General features: G+C 36.1%; 3 protein-coding genes across 3 annotated transcripts; 1 reads left to right on the top strand and 2 right to left on the bottom strand.

The window, feature by feature from the left end:
• The first annotated feature begins 253 nt into the window (after positions 1 to 253).
• Positions 254 to 7484, top strand: ctbs (chitobiase, di-N-acetyl-). The gene is made up of 8 exons (XM_016447471.1): positions 254 to 326; positions 404 to 527; positions 3799 to 3937; positions 4362 to 4570; positions 4654 to 4825; positions 5198 to 5295; positions 6759 to 6920; positions 7062 to 7484. The coding sequence occupies exons 2-8, from the start codon at positions 411 to 413 to the stop codon at positions 7287 to 7289; spliced, it is 1125 nt and encodes a 374-aa protein (XP_016302957.1). The 5' UTR covers positions 254 to 326; positions 404 to 410; the 3' UTR covers positions 7290 to 7484.
• Positions 7485 to 9410: 1926 nt separating this feature from the next.
• On the bottom strand, positions 9411 to 16919 carry spata1 (spermatogenesis associated 1). Its single transcript, XM_016447458.1, has 12 exons — positions 16881 to 16919; positions 16661 to 16767; positions 16014 to 16131; positions 15621 to 15674; positions 15193 to 15502; positions 13995 to 14130; positions 13818 to 13863; positions 13399 to 13495; positions 13179 to 13304; positions 10662 to 10846; positions 10409 to 10507; positions 9411 to 10310 (listed from the first exon to the last, which is right to left on the bottom strand). Exons 1-12 carry the CDS (start codon positions 16917 to 16919, stop codon positions 10239 to 10241), a joined length of 1389 nt encoding a protein of 462 aa, XP_016302944.1. The 3' UTR covers positions 9411 to 10238.
• A 2119-nt stretch (positions 16920 to 19038) lies between these two features.
• LOC107658588 (ribosome production factor 1) lies at positions 19039 to 25662 on the bottom strand. The gene is made up of 9 exons (XM_016447191.1): positions 25285 to 25662; positions 24942 to 24998; positions 22835 to 22915; positions 22648 to 22743; positions 22386 to 22539; positions 22165 to 22247; positions 20120 to 20301; positions 19653 to 19779; positions 19039 to 19529 (listed from the first exon to the last, which is right to left on the bottom strand). Exons 1-9 carry the CDS (start codon positions 25528 to 25530, stop codon positions 19488 to 19490), a joined length of 1068 nt encoding a protein of 355 aa, XP_016302677.1. The 5' UTR covers positions 25531 to 25662; the 3' UTR covers positions 19039 to 19487.
• Positions 25663 to 26498: the final 836 nt, after the last annotated feature.

The following is a 26498-nucleotide window of genomic DNA, read 5'->3' as shown; positions in this document are numbered from 1 at the left end:
TATTTTGAATGTGGATGACTACTAATTGCATAGGACGCAGAAAAAGTTATGGTGAGATGGGCAGCCTTGAGGGACGCCTCTATCTATAATAAACCTATGAGTAGTACCTTGTTGTAATTTGATTGAAGCATTGGCATTATTGCACAGAGTTTGAAGTGCATTAATAAAATCTCTTTATTTACCATGTAAAGTTTCATGTCATAGAAATTATGTCATCGAACCAGACCAATGAAAACAGTCCGATTCAGTTGACTCCGCCCCCTTTGTGTCTCAGTTTCATGTGTGTTTCTCATCGATTCCTTTTATTTCAGTGGGGTCACATGTTAGTAAGTATTGTTTCTGTCTTGTTGATTTGTAGACAGAAGTTATGTTCTTCGTTACAGTGTTTTATTATATGTTTTAGCATCAACATGTGGATTACTCTATCTCTCTTCGTGCTAACTTTGACCGTGCAAGTGTGGTCCAACGCTTGCCCATGTGCACGAGAGGAACTCTGTCTACCCGTCCGATCCCAGCCGGCGTTTGAGGTGAGTGAAAGTCACTCGGACCCATCCGGTGATCAGCTGATGGCGCCGCGCTGTTTAATGTCAAATACAGACACTTAAACCACACTTAAAATTTCCGAATTGTATTGCATTAGATAAGAAACTATCAAAATGGCATATGCAAACAAATGATGCTACATCTTTACTCGTTTACTTAATTAGTCATTTTTGTGAAACCCTTTGCTTGAACGTGTCATGTAATGAATGCCATTGCATGCAGACTTTTTTTTTCTTTTGTGGCTAATAACTTTTTTTTTAATTGATAGTTCACCCAAAAATGAAAATTCTGTCATCATTTACTCACACTGAAGTTAATCCAAACCTGTATGAATTTATCTCTTCTGATCAATGAACACAAATTGTGCGCTCCTCATTTGGGAGTCACACTCATGGTCTTCACGGTCAAAAGTGCCCGACTGGTGTTACGAGATTTTCGGTTTCAGTGGGCGGAGCAAACATGAATATTCATGAGTTTCCCGGACATGCGCGTGGAACCAAGTGGAACTGATAATTTCAGTTCACGCTCCTTGTATCTCAGCACGTTTAATGGAATATTTTAAAAAAGGTAAATATTTTATAGCGTTGCACAAACCTATGCCTAAACTACATTTGTTTATAATTTTGTACGTTCCTGCCCCCATTTGGAGATCTCCAGGCTGCAGTTATACCCTTCTTGAGATTTTCGAGAAGAATTTCGGTTTCAGTGGGCGGAGCAAACATGAATATTCATGAGTTTCCCGGACATGCGCGTGGAACCAAGTGGAACTGATAATTTCAGTTCACGCTCCTTGTATCTCAGCACGTTTAATGGAATATTTTAAAAAAGGTAAATATTTTATAGCGTTGCACAAACCTATGCCTAAACTACATTTGTTTATAATTTTGTAACAGTTTATAATGTTTTCATTAGTTTGTTGAACACTGGTCGAAGGTGTGAATAGAGGTTCCCATTGTCTGATTCTCCTGTTCTACACAACTGGCTTATCTGGTCACTGAACTCCAAGATTTTCTACACATAGAGAAACAGATGTTCAAGTGTGTTCATTTCAGTCAGGCTAGTTTTAGATACTGAACAATGAGTAATGAAGTTGCCTTTACTATACCTTGCTGAGATAAGGCCCCATGCGCTCAGGTTCTAAAGGAGGACCCTCAGCGTAATTCTTGAGCTCAACTCTCACTGCAGACAAGTGGATATGAATTTGATCTCTTAGAGATGGAAGTGAATCCTGTCAAATAAGGAATAACTCGACTGCACAAAGCGTGCACTGTAAACTAATAAAAACATTATAAACTGTTACAAAATGATATACAAATGTAGTTTGTGCAACACTGTAAATATATTTACCTTTAAAAATATATATATTCCATTAAACGTGCTGAGATACAAGGAGCGTGAACTGAAATTCTCAGTTCCACCTGGTTCCATGCGCATGTCCGGGAAACTCATGAATATTCATGTCTGCCCCGCCCACTGAAACAGAAAATCTCGGAAACCGAAAATCTCGTAACACCGGACACCTGAAATGTAACTCCCCTCCTCCCCCCTCCATTAAAAATAGTACAGTTTTTTTGTTTTCTAATTTTTCCTAATTTTTTTTCAATTAATGCAGTATTTCAGATTAAAATAGAGACTATGCCTTTAAAATCCAATTTTTGAATGCAGATTAGCGCCACCTGGTGAGAGCAAAGAAAGAAAAACGTAAATTCATGGTGTTGCCAAGTCCGCGGTCCCCGCGGAATTAGGCTACATTAACGCTGTTGCCGCGGGTTAAAGCGACGTCCAATAACGTGATATTTAGTGCCTAAAATGTGCATTTTACCAGGGGAATCCCACCATAAACATGTATTTTTCACTTCATTTCCACTACATTCATTTCATTTTGACACTTCATTTCCAGCGATACCATTGACTTGATTGCAAAGATACTATTTAAACTGAGCTGGATGTTGACATCACTGAATTCAATGATGAACTGTCTTTAACTGAAACATTTGTTTACTATTGTCATTTTGCATTATTGACACACTATTTTCCTAATTAATGCTGTTCAGTTGCTTTGACACACCCTGTATTGTTAAAAGCGCTATATAAATAAAGGTGACTTGACTTGACTTGACTTATTTTACCCCACTAGAATGCGGTTTTTACCAGGGGATCCCCCTCGAAACGTGATTGGGCTAGTTTTGAGAAGCAGTTGGGCGGGTTTTGTAGTGAAAATCTGGCAACCCTGCACTAAATGCCTGTATAGCACAATATAGAGAGGCTTGTGAATGCCCTAGTTGTTTTTAGACATAACTGCTTACTTATATTAAGTTGTGGACTTGAATGTATATTAAGACATTCTCAAAGACTACTTTTCGTCAAGGTTTATATATTTTTTTGTTTGACATTTTGATCTGAAATGTCAGTTTTTGCATTATTATTACTCCAGTCAAACCTGAACATAGAGAAAGCATTTTGTTACACAAAGCATTAAAATTCTATAAAAATGTAACAAAAATGAACAGGAATGCTTTATCAGAGTTTAATCCTTCTGGGTCTGATCTGATTTCAACCTCTTATTTCAGACTTCTGACTCATTTTGGATATATGGTTATAGCCATACCAATACATTTGAGTGTGTATAATTGTGTATGTGTGTGTTTGTGTGTCTGAGTGCGTGTCTGTTTTGCACTCTTGATGTTTTAGTGTAACCCCTTTCATGCGGTCCACTTTTTTACTGCATTGTGGTTGAATTATTGATTTTATTTGACATATTTGCTGTGTTACATTCATACCAGTTTATAGGTGCTTGTGTGTATAAGTGTGTGTGCGTGCGTGTGTGAGTAGGTGTGTCTGTTTTGCACTCTTGATGTTTTAGAGTTTCACCCATTCATTGCTGAGTATTTATTTTCTGCATCGTGGCTGATTTGTTGATTGTGCACACAGAAATTCTCTGAATTGTCCCATTAATTTCCTATGGTAATTTTTGACCGAAGGCTATTTTGTTTATGACCACTTAGCCTGTTCGAATCATGGCCTAATTTTTTTTCTGTGTTCACATTCCAAGTGCCATAAAAGTCACCAAATTTCATACAATTCCGATGAAGCTGTGATTTTTAAAAATTCATAACATAAACTTCTCCAGTCAGAAATGACCGAAGACCGCAGAAGGGTCTATCACATTGTATCATGCAATAAAGTCATTACAAATTATTATCTTTATACTGAGATAAAGCTGCTAAACACATGTAATTACTGCATCTTTTCCAGGTTTTTGTATTTGATGTTGGGAAAAAGGCTTGGAAGTTTTATGACTGGACCAAAGTGACAACGGTTGCAGCTTTTGGAGAATATGATGCTGAGCTCATGTGTTACGCTCACTCTAAAGGAGCTCGTGTGGTCCTGAAAGGTAGGGTTCGACTGAACATATAGCAAACTTTTCACTCTTTTATAAGCATGATGTAGCCTATATTTCAAATCAAACAGGATTTTTACATTTTCTCAACAACCTGTGTGGCGCTTCCCCTTGTAAAATCCACCACCATGATGCTAGAATATTGTGGGTTATTGCCAGGGCATTGCTATTTAGTTTCTTAGGGTGTTTGTAGGGTGTTCTGTCTCTCCTTCAATGTAATAATAATAATAATGTCCCACCTATTTTCAACAAGCTGGCAATTGTATGTGGCAAAATCTAAAACTTAAGATTAGGGGTTCTTCAGATCACTAAGTATGAACAGTAGTAATAGTGACTATCAGTGTCAGTGATCAAATTGACATTGTTTTAGTCAGTCACACTGTTGTGTGTGATGGTGATGGATAAAATGTTTTTACAGGAGATGTGCCACTCTCATATATTGTGGATCCAGTAAATAGGACAGCTTGGATTCAGGAAAAAGTCCAGTTGGCAAAGAGTCGGTTCATGGATGGAATAAACATCGACGTTGAGCAGGCAGTGGAGACCGGATCCCCTGAATACTATGCTTTGACAGCCCTTGTCAAGGAAACCACTGAAAATTTCCACACAGAGATCCCAGGCTCTCAGGTAAAACAGCATATCACTGGAAACTGTGTGGTATAGCTACTTTAAAAGCCCTTGACGTATTGTCTTCTTATCTTGAATCACAGGTATCATTTGATGTGGCTTGGTCGCCCAAATGCATTGATAAGCGTTGCTATGACTACCTTGCCATTGCACAGTCATGCGATCTCTTGTTTGTTATGTCCTATGATGAGCAAAGCCAGATCTGGGGTGATTGTATTGCCATGGCAAATGCCCCGTTCAATCAGACATTGACAGGTAAGTGATTTCTTGAAAAAATAAAATAAAAACTCACTTTTTTTGACAGTATCATCTTGCAAGGCATTAAAAAAAATTACTTTGCACTTAAGAGCTTTTGTTATTGAACCCTGCTTTTGTACGGGTGTTCTACATAGTTTGCCCTTTGACACAAATGTCAAATCTGACATGTCTTCCTTGATGACATTTCCAAAATATCCCTTCCCTGTATGCCGTCATCACCACATATTTATATAACTTTTGAACCCCACTCTTTGGATTATGTTAATTGAACAACAGTTGGTTAGACCATAACATTATTAATAATGCCTGTTTTCATGTTACAAACCATTGTATAATAATGCACACCTAAGGTTTAGACATGTTTTTCAGCCTATGATCAATACATCAGCATGAACATAGAGCCAAAGAAACTTGTGATGGGTGTTCCATGGTATGGTTATGACTACAGCTGCCTTAATTTCACAAAGGTAAACCATTTTTCAGTATTTTTGAAAAATTGAAGGGGGTCTGAATACTTTCCGTACCCACTGTAATTTAAAATGACATGCAGCACTAGAGTTGTCCGATATGGAAGAAAATCTGATATGCAGTGCAATAAACTAATTAATGTGTCAAATCAATAAGTCAATTTGCAGTTATTTTATATTAAAAGACACATTATTTAGTCTATTGCATATATGTACTCAAAAAGCAGAAGTTTATTACAACTGAGCTAATAAAATATTTCAGAGTTTAAATCAATATTTTGTGTGTAATTATTTATGTGGCAAATAGCTGTATACTAAGCAGGACAATGTATAGCCGGCAGGTTGTTATTGCAAATGAACCCTTTCCCATTTTATCTTTTACATAATTTAAATACTTCCCCTCACTCCCGCATAGGCTCTTTTCTTTTTTCCCCCAGAATGCCTACATAGTTACACATCAATTTGAAAAACTAGGCCTTCTGAACAAAGCTGGCAAAGAACCTGCTTTGGCAAGAAGGCTTTTCCGCTCTGAGTAGCCATTTCTCTTTGAATATGGTCTTAACATGTAAAACCCAAATACTCCCAAACAACCTTTCTTGTTTTGGCACCATATCATCTTCTGCCCCTGCAGCGTTTGCGATTTCTTTCACCATTGTTGGTGAAATTGTATGAAATTGTACAAAACTTGGATTATACAAATATGTATGACATTTATAGTTTATTGTTAATGGTGAGGTTTAGGTTTGGGTTGAAAGTTTTTTTTTACAACCTAGCTTATACAACTTACTATTTTGTAGTCTTGCACAAATGATTATGATTATGGCCAGATCCAACATACAAACACTGTCAATCATTGTGTATGCAAACTTTGGAAAAGCAAATGTAAACTAATCATGCTCATTTGTCTTTCTGGATATATTTCCCACATGAATCTTCTCATGACACATCAGAGTGGGTACCCAAGCTTTTCTGGCAAGATATCATCATTAAGCTGGTGCTTAATATTGCATTAAATCTGATTAAACCTTTACATTTCACAGTTTCTCCATGTCAAAGTTTTTGTCATCAGATCTGTTAATTCCATTTCTGGTCATATATTTTCTGTTGGGAAACATTTTGGCATATTCATACAATACCTCATAATACAATACTTTAAATTGTGTGCTTTCAATAGACCATACACAGAATATTTCCACACAAACATACAGTAAGCAATTGCCTGCAATTGGACAAAAAAAAGAAAAAAGAAAAAAGGAATGGACTATGATGCTTATCTGAACCTTGACTAAACAAATACACATTAATGCACAGGAGTAATAACAATGAATCTCTGGTTCATTGTCATAGTACAACAGTAAGCTAATGGTATGTAAATTTGGTTGAGTTGGGTAGTCAATAGAATAGATCAATTATGTTTTTTAAAACTGTTATGCTGTTTGGCACTCTGTTTGTTATTATAACAGGAAGGAATATGTACAATTCCAAAAGTACCGTTCAGAGGGGCTCCATGTAGCGATGCATCCGGCAAACAAATTCCCTACAGCATCATGATGAAACAGATCAACAGCTCAATATCAGGAAGACTGTGGGATGAGAACCAGCGAGCTCCATATTATAATTACAAGGTACTGTATCAGTTCTGTATGTGTCTTATCAAAAGTTGAATACCTGCTAAAATACACTAGTAAAAACAACATTTTCAAGTGGACAGTTTCACTGTTAGACATGTTATCTTTTCCCTAAAATGAATAAGATTTTATTTACAGGACACAGAAGGCAGGGTCCATCAGGTGTGGTATGATGACCCTGAAAGCATTGCTCTGAAAGCTGCCTATGTGGCACAGCGTGGCCTGAAAGGAATGGGAATGTGGAACGGAAATCTCCTGGACTACAGTAGTGATCCAATCGCCCAGCAAAGAACGGTGGACATGTGGAATGCCCTTACACCCAGTGAACACAGGGAGTCTGCTGCCGTCTTATCACAAACTGAATAAATGGCACACTCCATTTCAGCAAGCCTAAAACCTTTTTATTTAATTGAACATTAATTGACATTGCCACATTTTCTAAATGTAATCATTTGCATGACCATAATTTGCTGTTCAATACTGCATATGATGATTCTAAATCAGCATAAGGCAGGGTTCTGCAGGTTTTAAAAGGTAATTAGTCGTTCCAATCAGAGCAGAGAGCAGAAAAAAAACTTCCTCAGTATTTTTGTCTTGTTTTCCAATTCAGATATCTAAACATCCTTAAATCAAGATACATTTACTTGAGATGCAAAATGAAGATAGCTGAAGTCTTGTTTTCTGAGAAATTGAACAAAATTAAGCAAATTTATTCTTAAAACAAGAACTAATGTCTGTCAGTGAGGTATGAAAACGTGTTTTCTCTTTGAATTAAGTTAAGTTTTCTAAGTCCACTGGCAGATATTTGTTTCTGTTTTAATCATAAACTCACTTAATTTTGATCAGTTTCACAGGGGAGATCAAAATTAGAGAAAAATGTATGAACAATTGATTTTTTTTTATCTTCATCGTTCAAAATTTGAAGGAATTTTAGTTGCGGCTAAACCATGCTAGTAGAACAGTGTTTTACAAAATAACCAAGGCACTTCAACAAAAACCCTTTATTTTGTGGAAAACACAGTGAGCAAAATCTGAGAACAGCAATGATTGTAGCATGAAGAAAGATTCCAGAGCAGTGTAAGAGACTAGCGATGTACTGCGGCCGTAGATGTGCTGAAGTCATTCAAAGTCATTCACTTCCTACAAATTTTTGACTGCTGTAACCTTCAGACATTTTTGTTGTGATTGTAGCCTACAATCACAACAAAAATGTCTGAAGGTTACAGCAGTCAAAAATTATAGTAGGAAGTGAACAGGCCCTTGCTTTGAATGACTTCAGCACATCTACGGCTGCAGGACATCGCTAGTCTCTTACACTGCTCTGGTGTGATCTTGGCCACTCTTCTTCCAGTTTCTTCCACAGTTCGGTGACTAAGTGGGTTTCTTAGACAACTTTGTTGCCAAGGATTTTCGGTTGGGTTTATATCTGGACTCTGGGCCGGCCATTTCATTATTTGAATGTTTTCAGCTTCAAGAAAGCCTTACCCATTTTGCAGTGTGACAATGGCATTGTCCTGCATGGAAACTGCTGGCTGATTAGGCAATGAATACAGGGAAGGAACCGCATGTTGTCACAGGAGGTTCTGATAAACATTTGCATTCACCCTGCCATGTATCTGTATAAGTGGCCACCTCCACCTTTCACTGACTTCTTTACGCACTCTGGGTTCAGTCTTTCCCCAGTTTGACATCGAACATAATGTTTCCCATCAGACCCAAATAAATTAAACTTGCTCTCATTACTAAAGTGAACTTTGGACCAGTTCTCCTCTCTCCACACAACATGCTCCTCAGCAAAGGTTAGTCTAGCCTTCTGATTCTTTCTGCTGATGAGAGGCTTTGTCACTGCCGAGTGCACTTTCAGTCCGACTTCTCTTAAACGTGCCGAGACAAATCCATACCTTGTTCATCACTGAACTAAAGAGCAATTCCAGCTGCAGTGTTGAACCGATTCCCCATTGAGAGTCTCCACATTAACCTGTCTTCTCGGTTATTTGTCTTACTCGTTTATTTGTCTTTTACTTGGACGACCAGCCTTTTTGGGGGACTTGAATGAATTTGTGTCATTGTAAAGCTGCAATATTCTAGAAATCACAGATTTGGAATGACCAACTTCTCTTGCTATGGCTGAAAGGGTCATCTCGTTGGCCTTCATCTGGACAAACTGCTGTTGCAAGGTTACAGTCTCCTTAGAGCGGCCCGCCATCTTGCAAAATCAGTGATAATTAGAGGAATGCTGCCAGTTTAATAGGGTTTGTCATATAATTAAGGAAATTAGCACCAGGTTCTTTTTCAAATATCGTGTAATTTTTTTATGCTGTGCTTCGGAATACAATTAATTTATGAAAAATGCTTAAAAAAACTTGCCTTCTACTCCTGTTAGGATAACATCAAATAGGACTAAGCAGTGACCTTGAAATTTAGGAAATTGTAGGCTGTTCTCTAATTTTGATCTTCACTGTATCTTGATTTAGGAATCTTTAGACATTTGCACTGTAAAATGAAATACCGAGGAACAACATAATTTTTTTTTTGCAGTGTGATTAGGTGGTATTTCCATATTCTTGTGGTTGGGACAGAGTGCTCTCTAATGTGGTGAACAGCACATTCCAGAGCCCAGTTTTATGGTGGGGCCCCTCTGACCACAACAGTGGACAAAGGTTTGCTACATTTTGATTGGATCTTGGTGGACGAACACAAATAAACTGTCTGCCATCAGATAGAAATGCTAGGACAATGGCCAAACACTTCTTAGAGGGCAAGAAGAAGACCTCTGGTTCCAAGCCCGGGAAGGACAGACTAACATCCCATTGGTCCACATGCAGTTTCTGCCCTTCACCCATCTAGAGACTGATTCCTATAGTTGTGTCCTGTGACCGCCATACAAATTCCTTGGGACCTCCAGATGCATAACTGTTTTCAAACATTAAAACTGGAACGAACTACAACACACCCATCTCATACTTATTCAGAAGAATAAGTATTCTCAATAATAGCTATGTGTAGTGTAACACAAACACAGCTGTTAATGGACAAATGAATGCATGCATGACAGTTTGATCTTTTTCCATCATGTTTGGACTTAATGCATTTGTAATATTGCCAAAGGTATCCTGGTTGTGGGTTGGAAATGTGGTTGGGAACCCCTGCACTAAACAATTACATTTAGAGAACATATTCACGTATTGTGTTCCTGTAAGTCTTTAAGAACCTCAGACACTTTGATCTTCTGAGATACGGACAATACAAACACATTTCAAATCTAATTTCTACGAAACCTAATGCTGAGCACATAGACATGTATTCTGTGTTTCTTTATAACTGAGCTCTCTTTTGCATCAGTTCTGCTTTCAGGGCCTGTAGTTCTGTGGCAGCTTGCTTTCTCAACTAGACAAAAGAAAGAAAGAAAGAAAAAACATCACAAGTGCTGAAACTAACCAGCAGAACTAACCAGTAGAACTAACCAGTGCATGTCTGTTCAGTACCTTGATCTCTGTAGCCAGTTTCATTTTAGCATCATCCACATTTTTCCTCAGATTATCAATTTCACTGCTCTCTGTCATAATCTGGATTATCAACTCATTCTGTAAATGGCAAAGCACAATGTTTTTGTTTTAATGTATGAAAATATTATATTTAGAAAGAAAGAAATACACAGTTACTTCCGTGCTGAGGAGTTCTATAAGATTAGGCAATTATTTTACTGAAAAATGAGTAAAGAATCATAGTTTACACTACCTTTAACTTTGTGCTTGAATGTTTCTTTGCTTGCGTTCGTCGTTTTGCACCATCCCGGGCTTGGAGTTGTTGTAGCATTTTACTGTAGAAGGTGTGAAGTTCCAGTCGTACACTCTTCAGTGTGTCCTCCAGAAGTGTTGTTGCCTTCTTAGTATCAAAATATTGCCTCTTCCACCGGTCACGTGCTTCAGAGGCAAACGAAAAAAATAAAAAATAAAATCTTTCATACACCATAACCTAATACCCATTTCATAATCACAAAAAATCTGACACATTAAAGAGAGCCTGAAATCCTAAAATAACCCATACGAAAATCTTAAAGCATTAAAATTCAACAGTAGACTCTCCAACTCTCAGAATCAAAGTTTTAGTTGGAATGAGACAAACTTTTTGCTATAGATTGTATTCCTTGCATGAATATTTTTGACGTGCAATAATGCCACAAAATGGCCAAATCTGCACAGAGGAAAAAAAGACAGCTAGTGACGATCATGCCAATGAAACTAAGATTATTTACAACACATATAAATGCATAATTTCCCCCACTCCCATAATGGATATAGAAGAGTGATTCTTAACCAATTTTTCTGTTTTTAACTAATGAATTTACATGACTTTTCCAGTCTTTCATGATTTACTGGATAAGGATTTTTTTATTGATTTATACTCGAAAAAGGGTTTAAAGCTTGGCATAATTATTAAGTCTGTGCACTGAAACATGCAACTAACTAAATAATTCCATACACCATGCTCACATTTTATAATCACTTCGTCTCCTGCTTTATGCTATTTCATGGTTTCCTGTCACGATCACCAGCTGGAGTGCCTTTGGTAGCTACCAGAGGGCACTCCATCCCATACCTTTGCCACTCAATCCTGGACTGCATTTCCCATAACCCATTGCCCGGACTCATCATGCCTGATTGTTTTCACCTGATGCTCGTTACCTCCGCCTATATAAGCACCCAGTGCGTCCGAAATCGCATACTACTTAGTAGGTACTACATTTGAATGTGAACGTACTACTCGACCGTTAAAAAAGTATGTTCTATATAGTATGAATGAGAGTAGTATGAATGGAATTCGGACGTACTACATCCGCCATGTTGATGTTGTCACGTGACATGCGTCTTCACAAGAGCGCCAAAATTGAAAGAGCCCGCACTACTGCGCGAACATCAGCAATGTTTGCGGAAGTAGTAGGTCATCCGGGTACTTCTCGCCTACTGTTTTTCGAATACTATGAATTCGGACATACTACTCGCCTCGCATACTGTTTTTCGCCTACTATATAGTATGGAAGTATGCGATTTCGGACGCAGCTCCTGTGTTTTCTGTCACATTGTGAAGTCTTGCCAGTTGTTACTCTGCAATTCTGAGCATTCTCCCTGGTTTTATGTCTCTAGGTTTTTGGATTTCTTGTCTGTCTCTTGGATTACCCTTTTGCCTGAGTTTCCTGCCTTGTTGCTTGTTTGGATTGCTTGCCTGTGTATTGTCATGTTGCCTGTTTTAGATTACGTTTCTGGTTTGGCCCGATAAAAGCTGCATTTGGATTGGAACTTTACTAGTCTCTGAGCAGTACAGTATGTAACCGTTTCCTCTGCAAAGTGTTTAGGCTGATAGAAGACCTTTAATGTTTGAGCACATGACTCTAACCTCAGAAAGACACTGATGGGAACAAATGGGATCCATGGCAGAGCAGCACGGCAGAAACCAAGAAAAATACAATCAAAGGTTGTTACCACACTTTCTTTTTCAGGTGCTGAGGTGAAACATGTTTCACAAGAATAAAAATTCAAAAAAGTCTGCAGTCTAAAAATATCCAAATAAAATGTTTATTTCAAAGAACAATGAAAAACAAAAATGTCCCTGGCTTGCTTAGAAGAACTTGGATGATCCTCTCGACCTCTGGAAAAATATTTCATGGGCAGATGACTCAAAAGTGGAACCTTTTGGTATAGACATGCGCTCTGTTTGCAAGACAGTGCTGAATTTCATAGATACAATTCATAGCAATAGACAAACAGTGGTGGTAGTGTGATGTTTTAACACAGTCTAAGAGCAATTTGTAACCTTCACCAGCAAACTGGTGGCTAATTCATAAGAATTTGTACCATCTGATACAAATCTTTTTGTGCAATCTGCTTAGGCCCCACTAATGGTTAGGTTTTAGGGGTGGACCTTTATACTTATATATATATATACTGTATATATATACAAATTTCTATGAAATTGAATATAAAATAGTTGTTCTCTCATGAAATCAGGTTGGACTCATTAGAATCAGAATGTCTTGTCATTATTAAAAGAGCTGTGAAGCTCTGTTACAGAGAATTCTCCTAGAGAATATTAGCCATCTGTCCATAAACTGATGCTGGGCAGAAAGACAATGATATATATATATATTGATATATGTAAGTCCAGATGTAACCCCACTGAAATGCTCTGGCAAAACCTGAAAGGCACATACTTACATTGCAAATTTGTGTACATGTTTAATTGTAGAGGACTTTATACCTTGGTTCCTGCGATGTCTGTTAAGAGCTAAAAGCTCTCTGCCATTTTTCAAAAGCTCTTGCCTTGTTTGTTCAAGCTCCTTTCTTTGCCCTTTGAGTAGCTTGATTTCCTCTATCAGTTCATTTTCTGAAAGCATGAAATGTTGAGTATGGTATTCAAAAGCAAGAATGACAACAGCATTTGTTAGTAGTAATTTGTTATTTATTAGTAACCGCCTTACTAGTGGTTGTTTGTTGTGTATAAAGTTCAAGGGAATAGACAGACAGTGGAGAACTTCTCTCTGCTGGGAGTGGAGAGGTTGGTCTATACATAAGAACCTGGGAAAACACATAAAATCTTCACTAAAAGCTTCTTACAACAATGTCCAGAACACTCTTCAACCTCCAGCTGCAAGAGGAATTTTACTTGGCCAATAAACCTCATGTTGTCTTTATAAGGATGAGCCATTTACAGGTACGTTACTTCCTGTTTTGTCTGGAAAATCTTTACTAAACCTTCAGAAACGCTCCACAGGAATGTGGGTCTGCGTGAAATGTTGAGACTACAACAACACTGCATTCTGTACAAAAGCAGAATGGCTTATTAAAGATCCATTGGATGTATGAAACATAATTTGAGACTAATAAGTTGATCTCTTACCATATTTTCTTCACTTGATTTCAGTGTCAGAGAACTGTTGAATTTCCTAGATGTATAATATAGGGCATTAAATGCAATTAAATATTCCATTCCAGATCTAATACAGATAAAAAAGTATTGCCAATAGTTAACAATTCAGTCTTTCCACAATTACAAAAGCAAAAAGAATCAGGTTACCTTGCCAGTCCATGAGAATCCCCAAATGACTCCATAGCTCCAGAGTTTCTGTTTTTTCTTTTAAAACAATGTTTCTTTTTTGCAGCTGTATTAATTTCTACTTGAGAAAAGCCTCCCTGCTTAGCAAGACGTCTGTCTGCATTGAACAAAAATTGTTATTTTGTCAGGTATCTTGCATTTGACATGAATGAACATTACAATAAGATTAACAGACAAACTGCACTGTATCCCTTAAATATTTCATATTATATATATATTCTTTTGGATGTCTCGCTTACTGGTCACACCAGTTAATTCAGCTGGGTTAAACAAGGAAGACTGGGGAGGGTCCAAGAAAAGTCCAGGGTAGATTTGCACCAGCTGTTCCTATGTTCTTACTAGAGACTTACTACTAGTTAGTTAGTTTATAACTTACCTTTATTTAGTTGCACCATTTGTTCTTAAGGCAGAATGTAGCTAGTGGTTCATGAGTTCTCCGTGAAGTAATGTGCAGTCATATGACATTTACCTTCAATGTTCCTATGCAGCCTTTAAATGTGTGAGCCGAAGTTGTGTTGAATTTTAGTTTATACTTGATTGTAACTTATTTAGCCTAAACGGTAAATGTGTTTCCATTGTAATATGTTATTAATTAATCATGAATAACAATAGGTATTTTTATATGTCAATAACATTCAGTAATTGGATTTGAAAGTAATAAGGATCTATAAATATATACTGATACAAAAGAAAAAACTTGTAAGAAATTACATTTATTAATTATAATATTACTTGACATGCACAACACGTATGCACACAGAGGCGCACTGTTTAGGCTGGGTTTGTTTTGAAGAGCCACTAACAAAGTAATTTATTCACATAATGTCCTCTCTTAAAATGTAGTTTTAGTAAGTTAGTGTAAATGCCAACATTATCATATATGTCTAAACGATGGAAGTTTATCAGATAAAATGAGCTTACTGATGCAATTCAATCAATACCATTACTCCCATTTTAAAGCTTCCATAAATTTTTAGTTTGTATGCAGAATTATGTTTCAACTAAATCTAATGGTGCAGCGCAAAAATCGTTAGCAGTACGTAAGGTGTAATTTAGTGCCCCTTTACATAAAAGCTAAGTTGTAACTTAAGCACAGATGCACTCAACTACACCTGGGGCCAGTTGCACCAGCTGTGTCTATGTTCTTAGCATTTCATACCGGACTGTTTGTGTACGGGCCCAATCTGATCTTGCGAACTGTGTGTTAGATGAGGAGTGTCAGTGGATCCTGTGTCTTCATCACTCTCATCCTCCTCTGCATCCTGCATTAGGACAGACTGCTGAGGTCCTTTATTGATTGAGGGGAATTTAATGGGCTCTTTTATATTGCCAGGCACACATGTTGGTCTGGGCAAATTGTGACTGTGATGGTCAGTGTTGCTAATTAAAGTATCAGGGGTCAGAGAGCTAGAGCAAAGGCAACTGTCATTCTCTCCCACGGGTAAAATGTAGAGCTCAGGAAAAGGAGCCTAATGGGGTCAAGGAAACAAAGCATAAACAAACAATCATAAGCATAAAGAAGCATAAATCAGCTGACTACAGCAAATAAAACTAAACTTAGATCGCCTTTGTTTCACAAGCACTTACAAATGGTGGAGTGAAGGATTTTACTGTCAGTTCTCCCTCTTGTCTGAATTTAACCTGAGATCAAATGAAAAAAAGTGGTATTTATTTTAGCTTTATATTTTTCCATGCTACTCAAGGGCAATTATGCATCACACATCTGTCTACATAATAGTCTCACATTTTGCAGTTGTAGACTGTCTTTACTGAAAATGAATCATTGTATTTATGTCCTGTGTCTAATCAAACTTTTAATCATCATACTCATCATCATCATCATCATCATCGTCACACTATGTGCTTGATTTGGTGTAATGCAAAAATAAATAAATAAATAATATAAACTCCAGCCTTTGGTTGCACACTTATATACATTTTTACCAACTTGTATATTATTCTGCAATGATAGCTACTCACCAGTGCCAAACTTCTGCCAACACATTTAAAAAAAACATATCTATCTGCGATCCTGTCCAGCCCAAGAAATGTTCCAAGATCAGATCTGAGATCAGACAGACTCACATCTGAATCGACTCTGAAACAAAAAGCACTGAGATCAGACAGACTCACATCTGAATAAACCGAGTAGGTCTATGGAGGTAGAATTATTATTATCTCTTTACATTTATTTGTGAATTAAACTTTGCTGGAAATATGAAACTAAATTAACACCAAGTTAATTTAGGCCATTGTTATGTTAATTCTATTTCATTCTTATTTTAGATAATTTGATGAGAATTGTTATGTGAATAAAAAGTCAATATCATCATATAATATCTGTTAGATAAATAAAACCACAGATTCTAGACGAGAATAAACTATGATGACGGTAGATTTTAATCAAGAAGTTGAACTGTGTTCATGGACAAGAGTATTTTCATGGCAAGTTGTCACGCATGGTTTATATTATTTTTTCGCAATTTTCTGGTTAAAACAATGGTTTGTTCACGGTTTAATATATTGAGTTTATTTGAGGTCAACACCAATTAACTTTCAAGAATATCCACAAGTGTAAACCGTGACAAGTAGCTCCAGACTCCCAGAAGACGAAGTCAGCAACTGACCTGATAAATCCAGCTGAGATGAAAGTGTCCACAGCTTCAGCTGATACTTTATTCAACCTCCGATCAAACTGATCATCAGGAACATAAAACACATGCAGCTCCACACGCTTCATTAAAAATAAAACAAAAATAATAAATCAAAACAAGACATGCAAGTAGAATTAGTTGTTGAAACGGCATGGTTATTTATTCATTTAAAAATGTTATTTAATAAACATACCTCTGTAATTCCACTCCGCTTGCCAGTAAACCCGCTCATGGTCACATTTACCTTATGATGATCTCAGTGTGCGCGTGGGAGTGTGAAGTGCTAAGTAACGCTATCTTGAGTAATCAAACAGTACCAGGGTCAACGGGACGCTCATAAACCCCCCCGAGCTTCAGTGAACAGGACATTGTGTGAACGCCACCATACATATGAACAGTGTTGGGGGTAACTCATTACAAGTAATGCGAGTTACGTAATCAGATTACTTTTTTCAAGTAACTAGTAAAGTAACGCATTACTTTTTTAATTTACAAGAAAATATCTGAGTTACTTTTTCAAAAAAGTAATGCCAGTTACCTTTTCCCATTTATTGACTGACAGCTCTCCAGTCCCCATATTGGGAGAAATCGGGAGTACAGAGGAGTTGTGTGTGAACATGATGCTACTGTAGTTCTAGACTAAATGTGCATTAATTCATCCCACTCACAAAAAACAGGTTTAGTATTCAGCAAAATGAATTAAAACAGTGAAATGCAAACCTGCAATAATTAAATATGTTAAATAACACAAATGTATCTAATCCCATTTTATTAAAAAATATCTGAGTTACTTTTTCAAATAAGTAATGCCAGTTACTTTGTTTTCCCATTTATTGACTGACAGCTCTCCTGTCCCCATATTGGGAGAAATCGGGAGTACAGAGGCATTGTGTGCGCTGTGTGAACATGATGTTACTGTAGTTCTAGACTAAATGTGCATTAATTCATCCCACTCACAAAAAACAGGTTTAGTATTCAGCAAAATGAATTAAAACAGTGAAATGCAAACCTGCAATAATTAAATATGTTAAATAACACAAATGTATCTAATCCCATTTTATTAACCAATATCTTTGCCGCTGACCTTTGATGATCCAGTTCAACCATATTAATAAGCAAAAATGACTTTAGAGAAACTAACAATTGTGCTTTGTTTTTTTATTGCTGAAGAGTGTTTCTTCTCCTGCGTTTACTGTACAGACGTGAATTTACTTTTGCTTCAGCCTGAGGTTACACTTTTTGTTGTGAAAGGGCTTTTATATTTGCTATAAATAGAACTTCTTATATTAAAAACAATCAAGCCCTGCTTATATTTAAAAAGTAACGTGAAAGTAACGCAAAAGTAATATAACGCATTACTTTCCATAAAAAGTAACTAAGTAACGAAATTAGTTACTTTTTTTTAGGGAGTAACGCAATATTGTAATGCATTACTTTTAAAAGTAACTTTCCCCAACACTGCATATGAACATGTGCACTGTTATAGCCCACCGTATATATCCATCCAAAAAAAAATATAGAAATAAAAAAATAATATTGACAGCAAATTAAAACATTCTATATTAAAAACTTTTTTATATTATACGGCACTTTTGACTGATTTACTCCAGACAGACTGTTAATCTGCAGGTTTCACTGTTACGCCAGTAGGTGGCGATAAGTGACTCACAGTATTTGGATGGTGTATTTGTTTGATTTCTAAACTGGGCAAAAAACACCATTTTACAGAAACTGGTTGATATAAGTGCCCTAAAATGCTAATTGCATAAAAAACAAACAAAAAAAACATGTATGACACTTCTGGCCCACTGTATATGACATTATCTTATTATTTTAGATCTGATTTGATAATTCACATCACACACTTTCCCAAAACATTTCTATAGTTTTTTTTAATTGCATTTTGTGCTGTTTGATCTAATCTTTTTAATGTTTATTGTATAGAGAATGTTTGTTGTTTTTGTAAATGCTTGATTTTAATATTTTAATTTACACACACATATAAAGTTTAATAAGCCATCGAAATATTTTACTCAAATAATTGAATGAATAAATACTACACTTAGCATTTAGCAGAGGAATAAAACTTCTATGGTTTCTAAGTGTGCAGCACTGACTCATTTAAATTGTTTTTAAATGTACATAATTTTATAACTGTAACACCTAATCAACAACCCACCGTTTCCTTTATATATACATTAGAAAAAAAAAAAAACTTTCATATCTTCTTCACAAGGCTATGAAGAGTGTATGTAAAGCATAATCAGCATAAGCTCCTCCATCTATAGGATGATTTAAACAAGTTCGGTTCAAACAAAAATGTTTTAAAATGCTAAAACTGAATCAGAGAAGACTGTTAGAAAACATTTTTATTCAAAGTTCAGAAATCTACAATGACGAATTTAGTTTGAAGTCTTTCCAAGGGTTTGTTTTTTGCATATCTGAAAGTACTTTGTGTATGTCCTAACTTCAGTATTGCAAAATCAAGACAGAACAAGACATCAGTCTTTTTAATCTGAAATTTCACATAAACACTCACCACAAATTTGCCATTTCCACCCATGTCTTCAATCAAATATGGGAAAAAAGGGCATTATGATACATTAACTTGATTTATTTGTCATGTTTTGAGACACAACAAGTCTCTTTGTGTCCAGCCTGGTTACAATATTCTTATGAAGAAAATATAATACAGTAAAGACAAAGCTTGCATTTCTACAATACTTTCGTTCCATAACAAAAGATTTTTTAGATATTCATGAAAAGTCAACACGGTTGTCCTGTGATTCCATTCTGTCCCTCAAAGATGGAACTTTCTTCTGCTGGAGTCCATCTCATGGCGCTGAAACATTTAAAGGAGCAGTTAATCACGCATGACGGACACATAGTATAAATTGCTGACAAATAAAAGCACATTTAAACAAGCAATTTTGCTCATAAGTGAGATTTTAGATTTAGAACTCACCTTGTGAACCCACTCATATTCCCCAAACTTTGAGTCAAAGGTTCCTTTCTGTAAAGAGCGAAGTTTAAGAGTGAAGCGAGGTCCTAGTTCCTGCATGCCCACTTTCTTTTCATTCTTGAAGATGTACCTGTAAGATATACATGAGTTTATTCAGTCATGTAGAAATAGAAGTTCCTAATCTGTATATAATTTCCATCCAGTTAAAATGTAACAATGCAAAATATAAGGACTCTAATAGCAGTGTCAGACTTTTGGACCCTACTTGATATTCTGAACATATCTCTATTTTTACTATAATACATACATACATATGTTTTTAGAATCTACAGTGATTTGTAGATGAAAACAAATTTGATCACAACAGGTATCATAAATTTAGCTCTCCTTGTGACAATGACTACACTAACAAATCGTACATATATGTAAGCTTTCACAATTACACTGCCCTTTCAAATGAGACTATTTACCTGTGAAACCTGAAAAAAATGAAGTCTCTCTGATTGTGAAATGTGGCGACCTGACGGCCCACAAACTGTGGATCATGAGGAAACAGAGCAGCAAACATCCGGCCGATGGAGTGACCGAGTCTAGTAGAGAAGTTGTTAAGGATGACTTCTGGGACGTGTTCCGTTGGGTCCTTACCTCTTCTCTAGTGAGGGAAAACAGGAATTAGGGTTAAGCATTTCTGAACTTCTGGGTTCCATCGTCCCCAAGTATTTATTTATTTATTTTGAATTGGGTTTTGGTGAAATGCCTGAAATACGTTCTGTGGTTAACACAAGCTCACAATATTTTCACTTTTTATTCTACGACATGAAAAGCATCAGCAATGCCCTCTTGTGATTTATTTAGCTTTTTACACATCTTGAAAAAGGCAGTTGCTAATAAATGGCTAAATAATATTAGAGGCTTTTGGGGACTTTAAATATCATCATGCTGAGCAGAAAATCTCATCTAGTCTGATTTACGGCCCTTTTGTATTTATACTTGCATTCTCCAAAACTATTCTATTCAATCTTTCCAACTTAAAGACTTAAATAAAGATTAAAAGAGTTGTCTAAAGCTTGGTGATGATGAAGTCAAGTGACCACGGTTCTTTATTTCCTAACTTCTGCCGACTGCATTTGGGTTTCAAACCTCATAAAACTTGTGTTTATTTGTCATTTTTATGATAAACAGGGTAATGCTAACTTCTGGTTTGAACTACAGAAATATTTAACCCCTGCCGAACTCTATTAATATAATAAGTCAAAATGATTATGTGATTGTAGGGGTGTGCGATATATATCGTCTGCGATAATATCATAATTGTTGTTTTAACGACGTGCGATTTGACATTATCGAGTACATTGCAAAAAAACAAACAAAACACCTACAGAGTGCACGCATACGTGACGTGACGCGAGACTAGTGCGAGTGTGCATTTAGAGTGCGTTCTTTCACTGCGTGATTCAGTCTATTAAAATGCATTTTGAATGAACACAAAATTCAAGTTATGGGGGTAGAAAATTTATAAATATATATATAGATCCATTACTCCATATAGTTAATATCACACGAAGAGAGCTGTTTTTTCTCCAAAAATCAGCATGATTACAAATGTGAAATTGATTTTATACAACACAACAGTTCAATAAACAAGTTAAGAGACTTATGTTTTAAACACCATATCAGTTGTTTTTGCTCTATTTCGCCTACAAAAATAATTCCAAACAGAACCACAGCACTGTTCTGTGTCTCTAAACAACATGACGGTGTTTCATTCCTGAATGAATCAACCGTTTAAATGATTCGGTTCAATAGCAATGACTCACTTATTAACAGTGACTTGCTGCCACCTACTGGCGGTTTTAATTTCATTTATTTTCAAACTTTTTTTTTCTTTTTTAAATCATTTCAAATAGCAAAACATTATTTCTGCATTTGTAAGTGAAATCATTCCATGTCCCTCTGAGCTGCATTAAACAGTGTGTAAATACATCTAAATGCCACTTCAGATGCAGCTTCTGTGTTTCCTCTGCATTGCAAAGATAAATTGTTGATACTGATTTCATTTGCCTAGTAAAAGCCCAAAAGTCTTATTCTAACCGACTGATTAAATGTAGGAATTCGACTCAAAAGATGATACACAATTTTAGAAAAAATGGCTTTATAAAAGGTAAAAATGCCCATAAAAGGTAAAAAATCTATTTAAACTCATTGAAAAAGATTAGCTACTTTCTATAACTGCTGATAACTGACCACCACACAGAATATGAAGAATATCAAAAACATTAGGAGTCAGCTGTCCACGGCAGCCCTTAAGATGTCAGCACAAATATTGTCTAATTATAGTTATCGATAAAATTCCAGAAAATATCGAGATATCTTTTTTTGTCAATATCGCACACCCATAGTATGTTGTATCGCACATCATGGGCCATCAAAATTCACTGCATGACTAATTTCATTAAATTACAACTCAGTAACAAAACAAAACCACAGACACACACAAAAACAATAATTCACTAACCTTCATTTCCTTGCGAAGGCGAACACTACTGATTTTGAAATGTGCAGTTGGGCCATCAGGAAGGTGACAGAGAATCAAACCATCTGTGATACTTTAAGTGAGGGAAAATCCTTCATGTAGCATTCAGTGACTGCTTCTCATGATCTCATTAAGACGACGATACAACTAAATCTCACAGATCTAAAAACGTGGTTATATACTGACATCTGAGCAAAGGATACTTGGCACCTTTCTGTCCTCATTGATCACCATCAGATAAGTGAAACCTCTAGATATACACTGTGGAATGACTCTCTTCAACGCCAGACCTCTTCTGTAATACACATGTGCATGTGGGACCACTGTTGCCAGCTGCTCACAAAACCTTACGGTCCTCTGAAAACATGAAGCCATAAAAACTAAATATTTGAAAGACACACATTTTCTAAAATGCGAATGCGAGTGAATTAGAAAACAGAACAGTAAAGTGAAAACTGAACTCACTCCTCTGGGCCTGTCCGAAGTGGTGATGAGAACTTTGGGATTTGTCAGCTGATTGAAGTAAGCAGAGAACTCGTCGGTTCCTTCATCAAAAGCCACCTGGATTTCAAACAAATTAGTTCCAGGTTAGGGTCAAAATTGTAAATGAGGTCTGAAGCAGTCAGCAGGTGGAATAGAGTTCACAAATCACCTCCTCATCCTCTGGGTTGACTGTAGTTTCATCATATATTCTCTGGTTTTCTATTGTCTTGGGAACTTCCTTTGGTGGAGCCTGTAAAAAAGAAAATGTATGGAAACGCCAATACAAAAAAACAAGGTAACCAAATTAACCAAGTTAATATAACAAACAATGTTACTTACTTCAGGAAGCAATGACTAATATAGGTTATATAACATAGTTACATATAAGTTATTACATATAGCCAAAGCCCCCACATCTGCCAAGAGCGTGTTAACGGTTTATATTTGAATAATACAGTTCTGCACATATCATCAAACCTGGACTTAAGATGTTTACACCAAAATTCAACAGCAATCATTCAGTATTCATTTATTTAGAATTTCCTTCTCAAACTCCACCTCCACTTCCGCTTTTGCGTGCAACTTAATCATACTGCATGAGAGAATCACTTTGAACTAGAAAATGACAAAACTGAAGTAAGCACACATACAGCATAGTTAATCATGTTTTACTTTCCTTTTCATTTCAGAGCTAGTCACCCCAGGTCAACCCCAAGTCTTTAACACATCAATTGCAATCTCCAGAAACAGTGAATGCTTTATTACAGCTCATGCTACATTCAAAGTTTTTTTGTTCATAAAACCTAAATATTGTGCTTTATGTGGTAACATCTAAATTTACTGGTTGTGTGCAAGTAAATAAAGTCATTTAATTTGACTATATCACCCTGACAAATGAGATCAACTGAAGTAATTTTTTATGGGTTACATCCTAGTACAAACAACAAATGCAGGTTACCACCTTTTTTTCTCAGTGATTATGATTTGGTGTTCCATCCCTGGATATTTACTGCCCCTCTGGCCCATTAAATATTTTCTGGAGGCTCCATTGCATATAGATGCCATGTTATCATATATAGACCATGGAGAGGCCTCAGAGGCAAAGAAAACATTCTTCTAAAAATAGAAAAGCCTCACTGCATGCATTAAAAAATAATGTCAAGCAGAAGTAACAGATACATTTTTAGCAAAAAAAAACATTATTTTTTGGAATCACTTAATTTTTTTTAGACCATATAGACCATAATATTATTTTAATACACGATTTTACTTTAATTGCACATCCCTAACTGCAAAGAAATGTTTTTTGCAGAGAAACTGTGATATAGATTTACTTGAACATTATCTTCATTATCACCCCATATGAGTTTCTTTCTTCTGCTGAACACAAAAGATATTTTGAAGAAAGTGAATCACCAAACAGTTGCTATTCCCTTATTGACTTCCATAGTATGGAACAAAGTACTATGGAAGTTAACAAGAGCCAGAAACTGTTCATATTCTTCAAAATATCTTCGGCAGAAGAAAGAAACGCAGACAGGTTTGTATGTAAGGAAAATAAAGACAAATGTCTTTGAAACAAAAAAGCATGCTCAATTGCACTAACTGCATGCATTAACAGGGCTTGCATTTTTAGGGGCTGAAATGTAACATATTTAAGCTTTAAGCGTTTACTTAAGCTGTGACTATTTCAATTCAAAATATTTCACACACATTTTCATGATCATGCATCGGTACTCTACTGCTATTCCTGCAGTTCCCGGATGTGCAATGCTGAATTTTATGCCGAATTTTAACCACTGAATTTGTGGAAGCGAATTTGTAAAGTGAAATAAAATGGAATGAAAATTGCCTGCCAAATATTATTCATCGTATTTTTAAACAGATTGAATATTTCGAATGTGAACTCTGGAAGGTGAATATGAATTATTGAAATTTAAATTATGAAAATGTGTGTGAAATGTTTTGAATTGAAATATCCACAGCTTAAATAAACAACTATGTTGAATTTCAGCCCCTAAAAAATGCAAGCCCTGAAAATACAAGGCATAAAAATGCAAGGACTGTTAATGCAACGCATTATTTTTTCAGTTAGAGCAATTCAACATACAATTTGGTTTAAAAGACATCTGTCATTATCTTTCTTCCATATGTTTAGAATAACTTCCACTTTAAATGATGCCATTTTCATTTTAGGTGAACTGTCTCTTTAATGTAGTTTACTGAGTATCAAGATTTATGACAGCTAGTCTGATTATAGATGCTGTGAAACATACCTGATCTCCAAGAACTTTTCTCTCTTTTTTCTTTTTCTTTTTCAGTTCCAACTTTTGCTGAAAGACAAACGACAATTTTAACAATTTGGAAAATACATGTTGCGGCTTTGATGATTAAAGACTGTGTCTCAACCCTTAGCGAGCTACAGTGCATTCCTAAAAGAGGTGTTTTAAATCATTCCTGTAAGTGAACTAATTCACAACATTTTTTCGCGTTTGGCTATTTGGTCATCATTGACACGTCCTGTCTTGTGCTGCCCACACTGCTGTCTATCCTGGCAGCTCGCCAAATTGTGCGTTCATGAGCGCTGCAATAACTGTGTATGTGTTAGTGAGATGTCACCTTTCTTTTCTCCTCCTTGAGTTTCAGGAACATCGCATGTCTGCGCTGCTTGTTTTTGATCTCAGACACGCTGAATGTGGGAGGAAAGCAAGCTCCCGACTCTGATTTCGTTTCTGTTACTTCAATCTCCGCCTGATCCATCTCCTGCACCGCAGCTTCGTCGGGTTTTACCTTTTGCTTGAGTTTCTTCGTTTTCCCCTTTTTCTTACAAACACTTTCTGAAGTTGTTGACACGGTAGAATCCATTTTCTGCTGCTTCTGTCTAAATTCACGTGTTTGAGAAACTACTTCTGGTTGAACTGGAAGTTCCTGCGAGTTCTTCTTCTTCTACAACAAAATGATGTATTTCCGCCGCCAACTGGTATGGAGTGTGGATCAAAATGACTCCCCCCTTTTTATATTCTCTCCCACAAATTAGTCATTTGAAGGTACTGAAAAATAAAACTATAGCATTCATTCGGTGTAATTTGCATTTGTACTTTTTCTAAATTTTGCACTAGAATCCTTCTTTCAGTCTCATATTTCGGACAGTACAGTATAACATGTTCCACTGTTTGTTCTTGTCCACAAAATTCACACCTTCCCGTATCATGTTTACCCATTTTATAAAGTTTACTATTTATTCTTGTGTGTCCAAATCTCATCCTTGATATTACTATCTCATCTCTCCCACTTTCCTTTGAATTCTGTAAAACCATTGACCTTTTTTCTCTTATCCCATTGTTTTTGCCACCTTTCCTTCAGTCTTTTCTTAATAATACTCTTGATTTCATTCTTACTTAGATTAACAATTAAGTTAATATCTGTATATTATAATAACTGCTTCTTTTTCAATAAAAGCACTCAAAACTAACAAAAGAGCAACAATATATAAGTGCAAATGACAAGTCTTTGTTAGCTTAACGCAGTACACGTAGGTATACTATATATAGGTGTATATATACTGTATATATATATATATTATACACACACACACACACACATACACAAAGAAAAACATGTAGATAGAATAGAAAAAATAGAAAGCTAGTGGGTTTTTTTAAATAAAAAAAAGAAGATAAATAGATAAAGTAGAATTAAAATAGAATAGAGAGTGATAGAGTTAGAGGGTCAAAAATAAAGATGGAACAGATGTGTTTTTAGTCATTTCTTGAAGATGGCTAAGGACTCAGCTGCTCGGATTGAGTTGGGCAGGTCATTCCACCAGGAGGGAA

This window comes from Sinocyclocheilus anshuiensis, unplaced genomic scaffold, assembly GCF_001515605.1.
Source record: "Sinocyclocheilus anshuiensis isolate Anshui unplaced genomic scaffold, SAMN03320099.WGS_v1.1 scaffold1957, whole genome shotgun sequence".
Lineage (NCBI taxonomy): Eukaryota > Metazoa > Chordata > Actinopteri > Cypriniformes > Cyprinidae > Sinocyclocheilus > Sinocyclocheilus anshuiensis.
The sequence above is the reverse complement of the archived record's forward strand: the minus strand, read 5'-3'. Positions and strand labels throughout refer to the sequence as shown.

Bases quoted from the DNA above. Each gene is read 5' to 3' on its own strand.
- ctbs (XM_016447471.1), top strand. From the start codon at position 411: ATGTGGATTACTCTATCTCTCTTCGTGCTAACTTTGACCGTGCAAGTG. The intron at 528-3,798 runs GTGAGTGAAAGT...CATCTTTTCCAG, and splicing joins GATCCCAGCCGGCGTTTGAG to GTTTTTGTATTTGATGTTGG. The intron at 6,921-7,061 runs GTACTGTATCAG...TTTTATTTACAG, and splicing joins CTCCATATTATAATTACAAG to GACACAGAAGGCAGGGTCCA.
- spata1 (XM_016447458.1), bottom strand. From the start codon at position 16,919: ATGAGCGGGTTTACTGGCAAGCGGAGTGGAATTACAGAG. The intron at 16,132-16,660 runs GTCAGTTGCTGA...TTTTTGTTTCAG, and splicing joins ATCTCAGCTGGATTTATCAG to AGTCGATTCAGATGTGAGTC. The intron at 10,847-13,178 runs GTATAAAGTCCT...TTGCCTCTGAAG, and splicing joins CAGACATCGCAGGAACCAAG to CACGTGACCGGTGGAAGAGG.
- LOC107658588 (XM_016447191.1), bottom strand. From the start codon at position 25,530: ATGGATTCTACCGTGTCAACAACTTCAGAAAGTGTTTGTAAGAAAAAG. The intron at 22,916-24,941 runs GTATGTTTCACA...TCTTTTTTACAG, and splicing joins GAAAAGTTCTTGGAGATCAG to GCTCCACCAAAGGAAGTTCC. The intron at 20,302-22,164 runs GTTAGTGAATTA...TTCCCTCACTAG, and splicing joins GCCTTCGCAAGGAAATGAAG to AGAAGAGGTAAGGACCCAAC.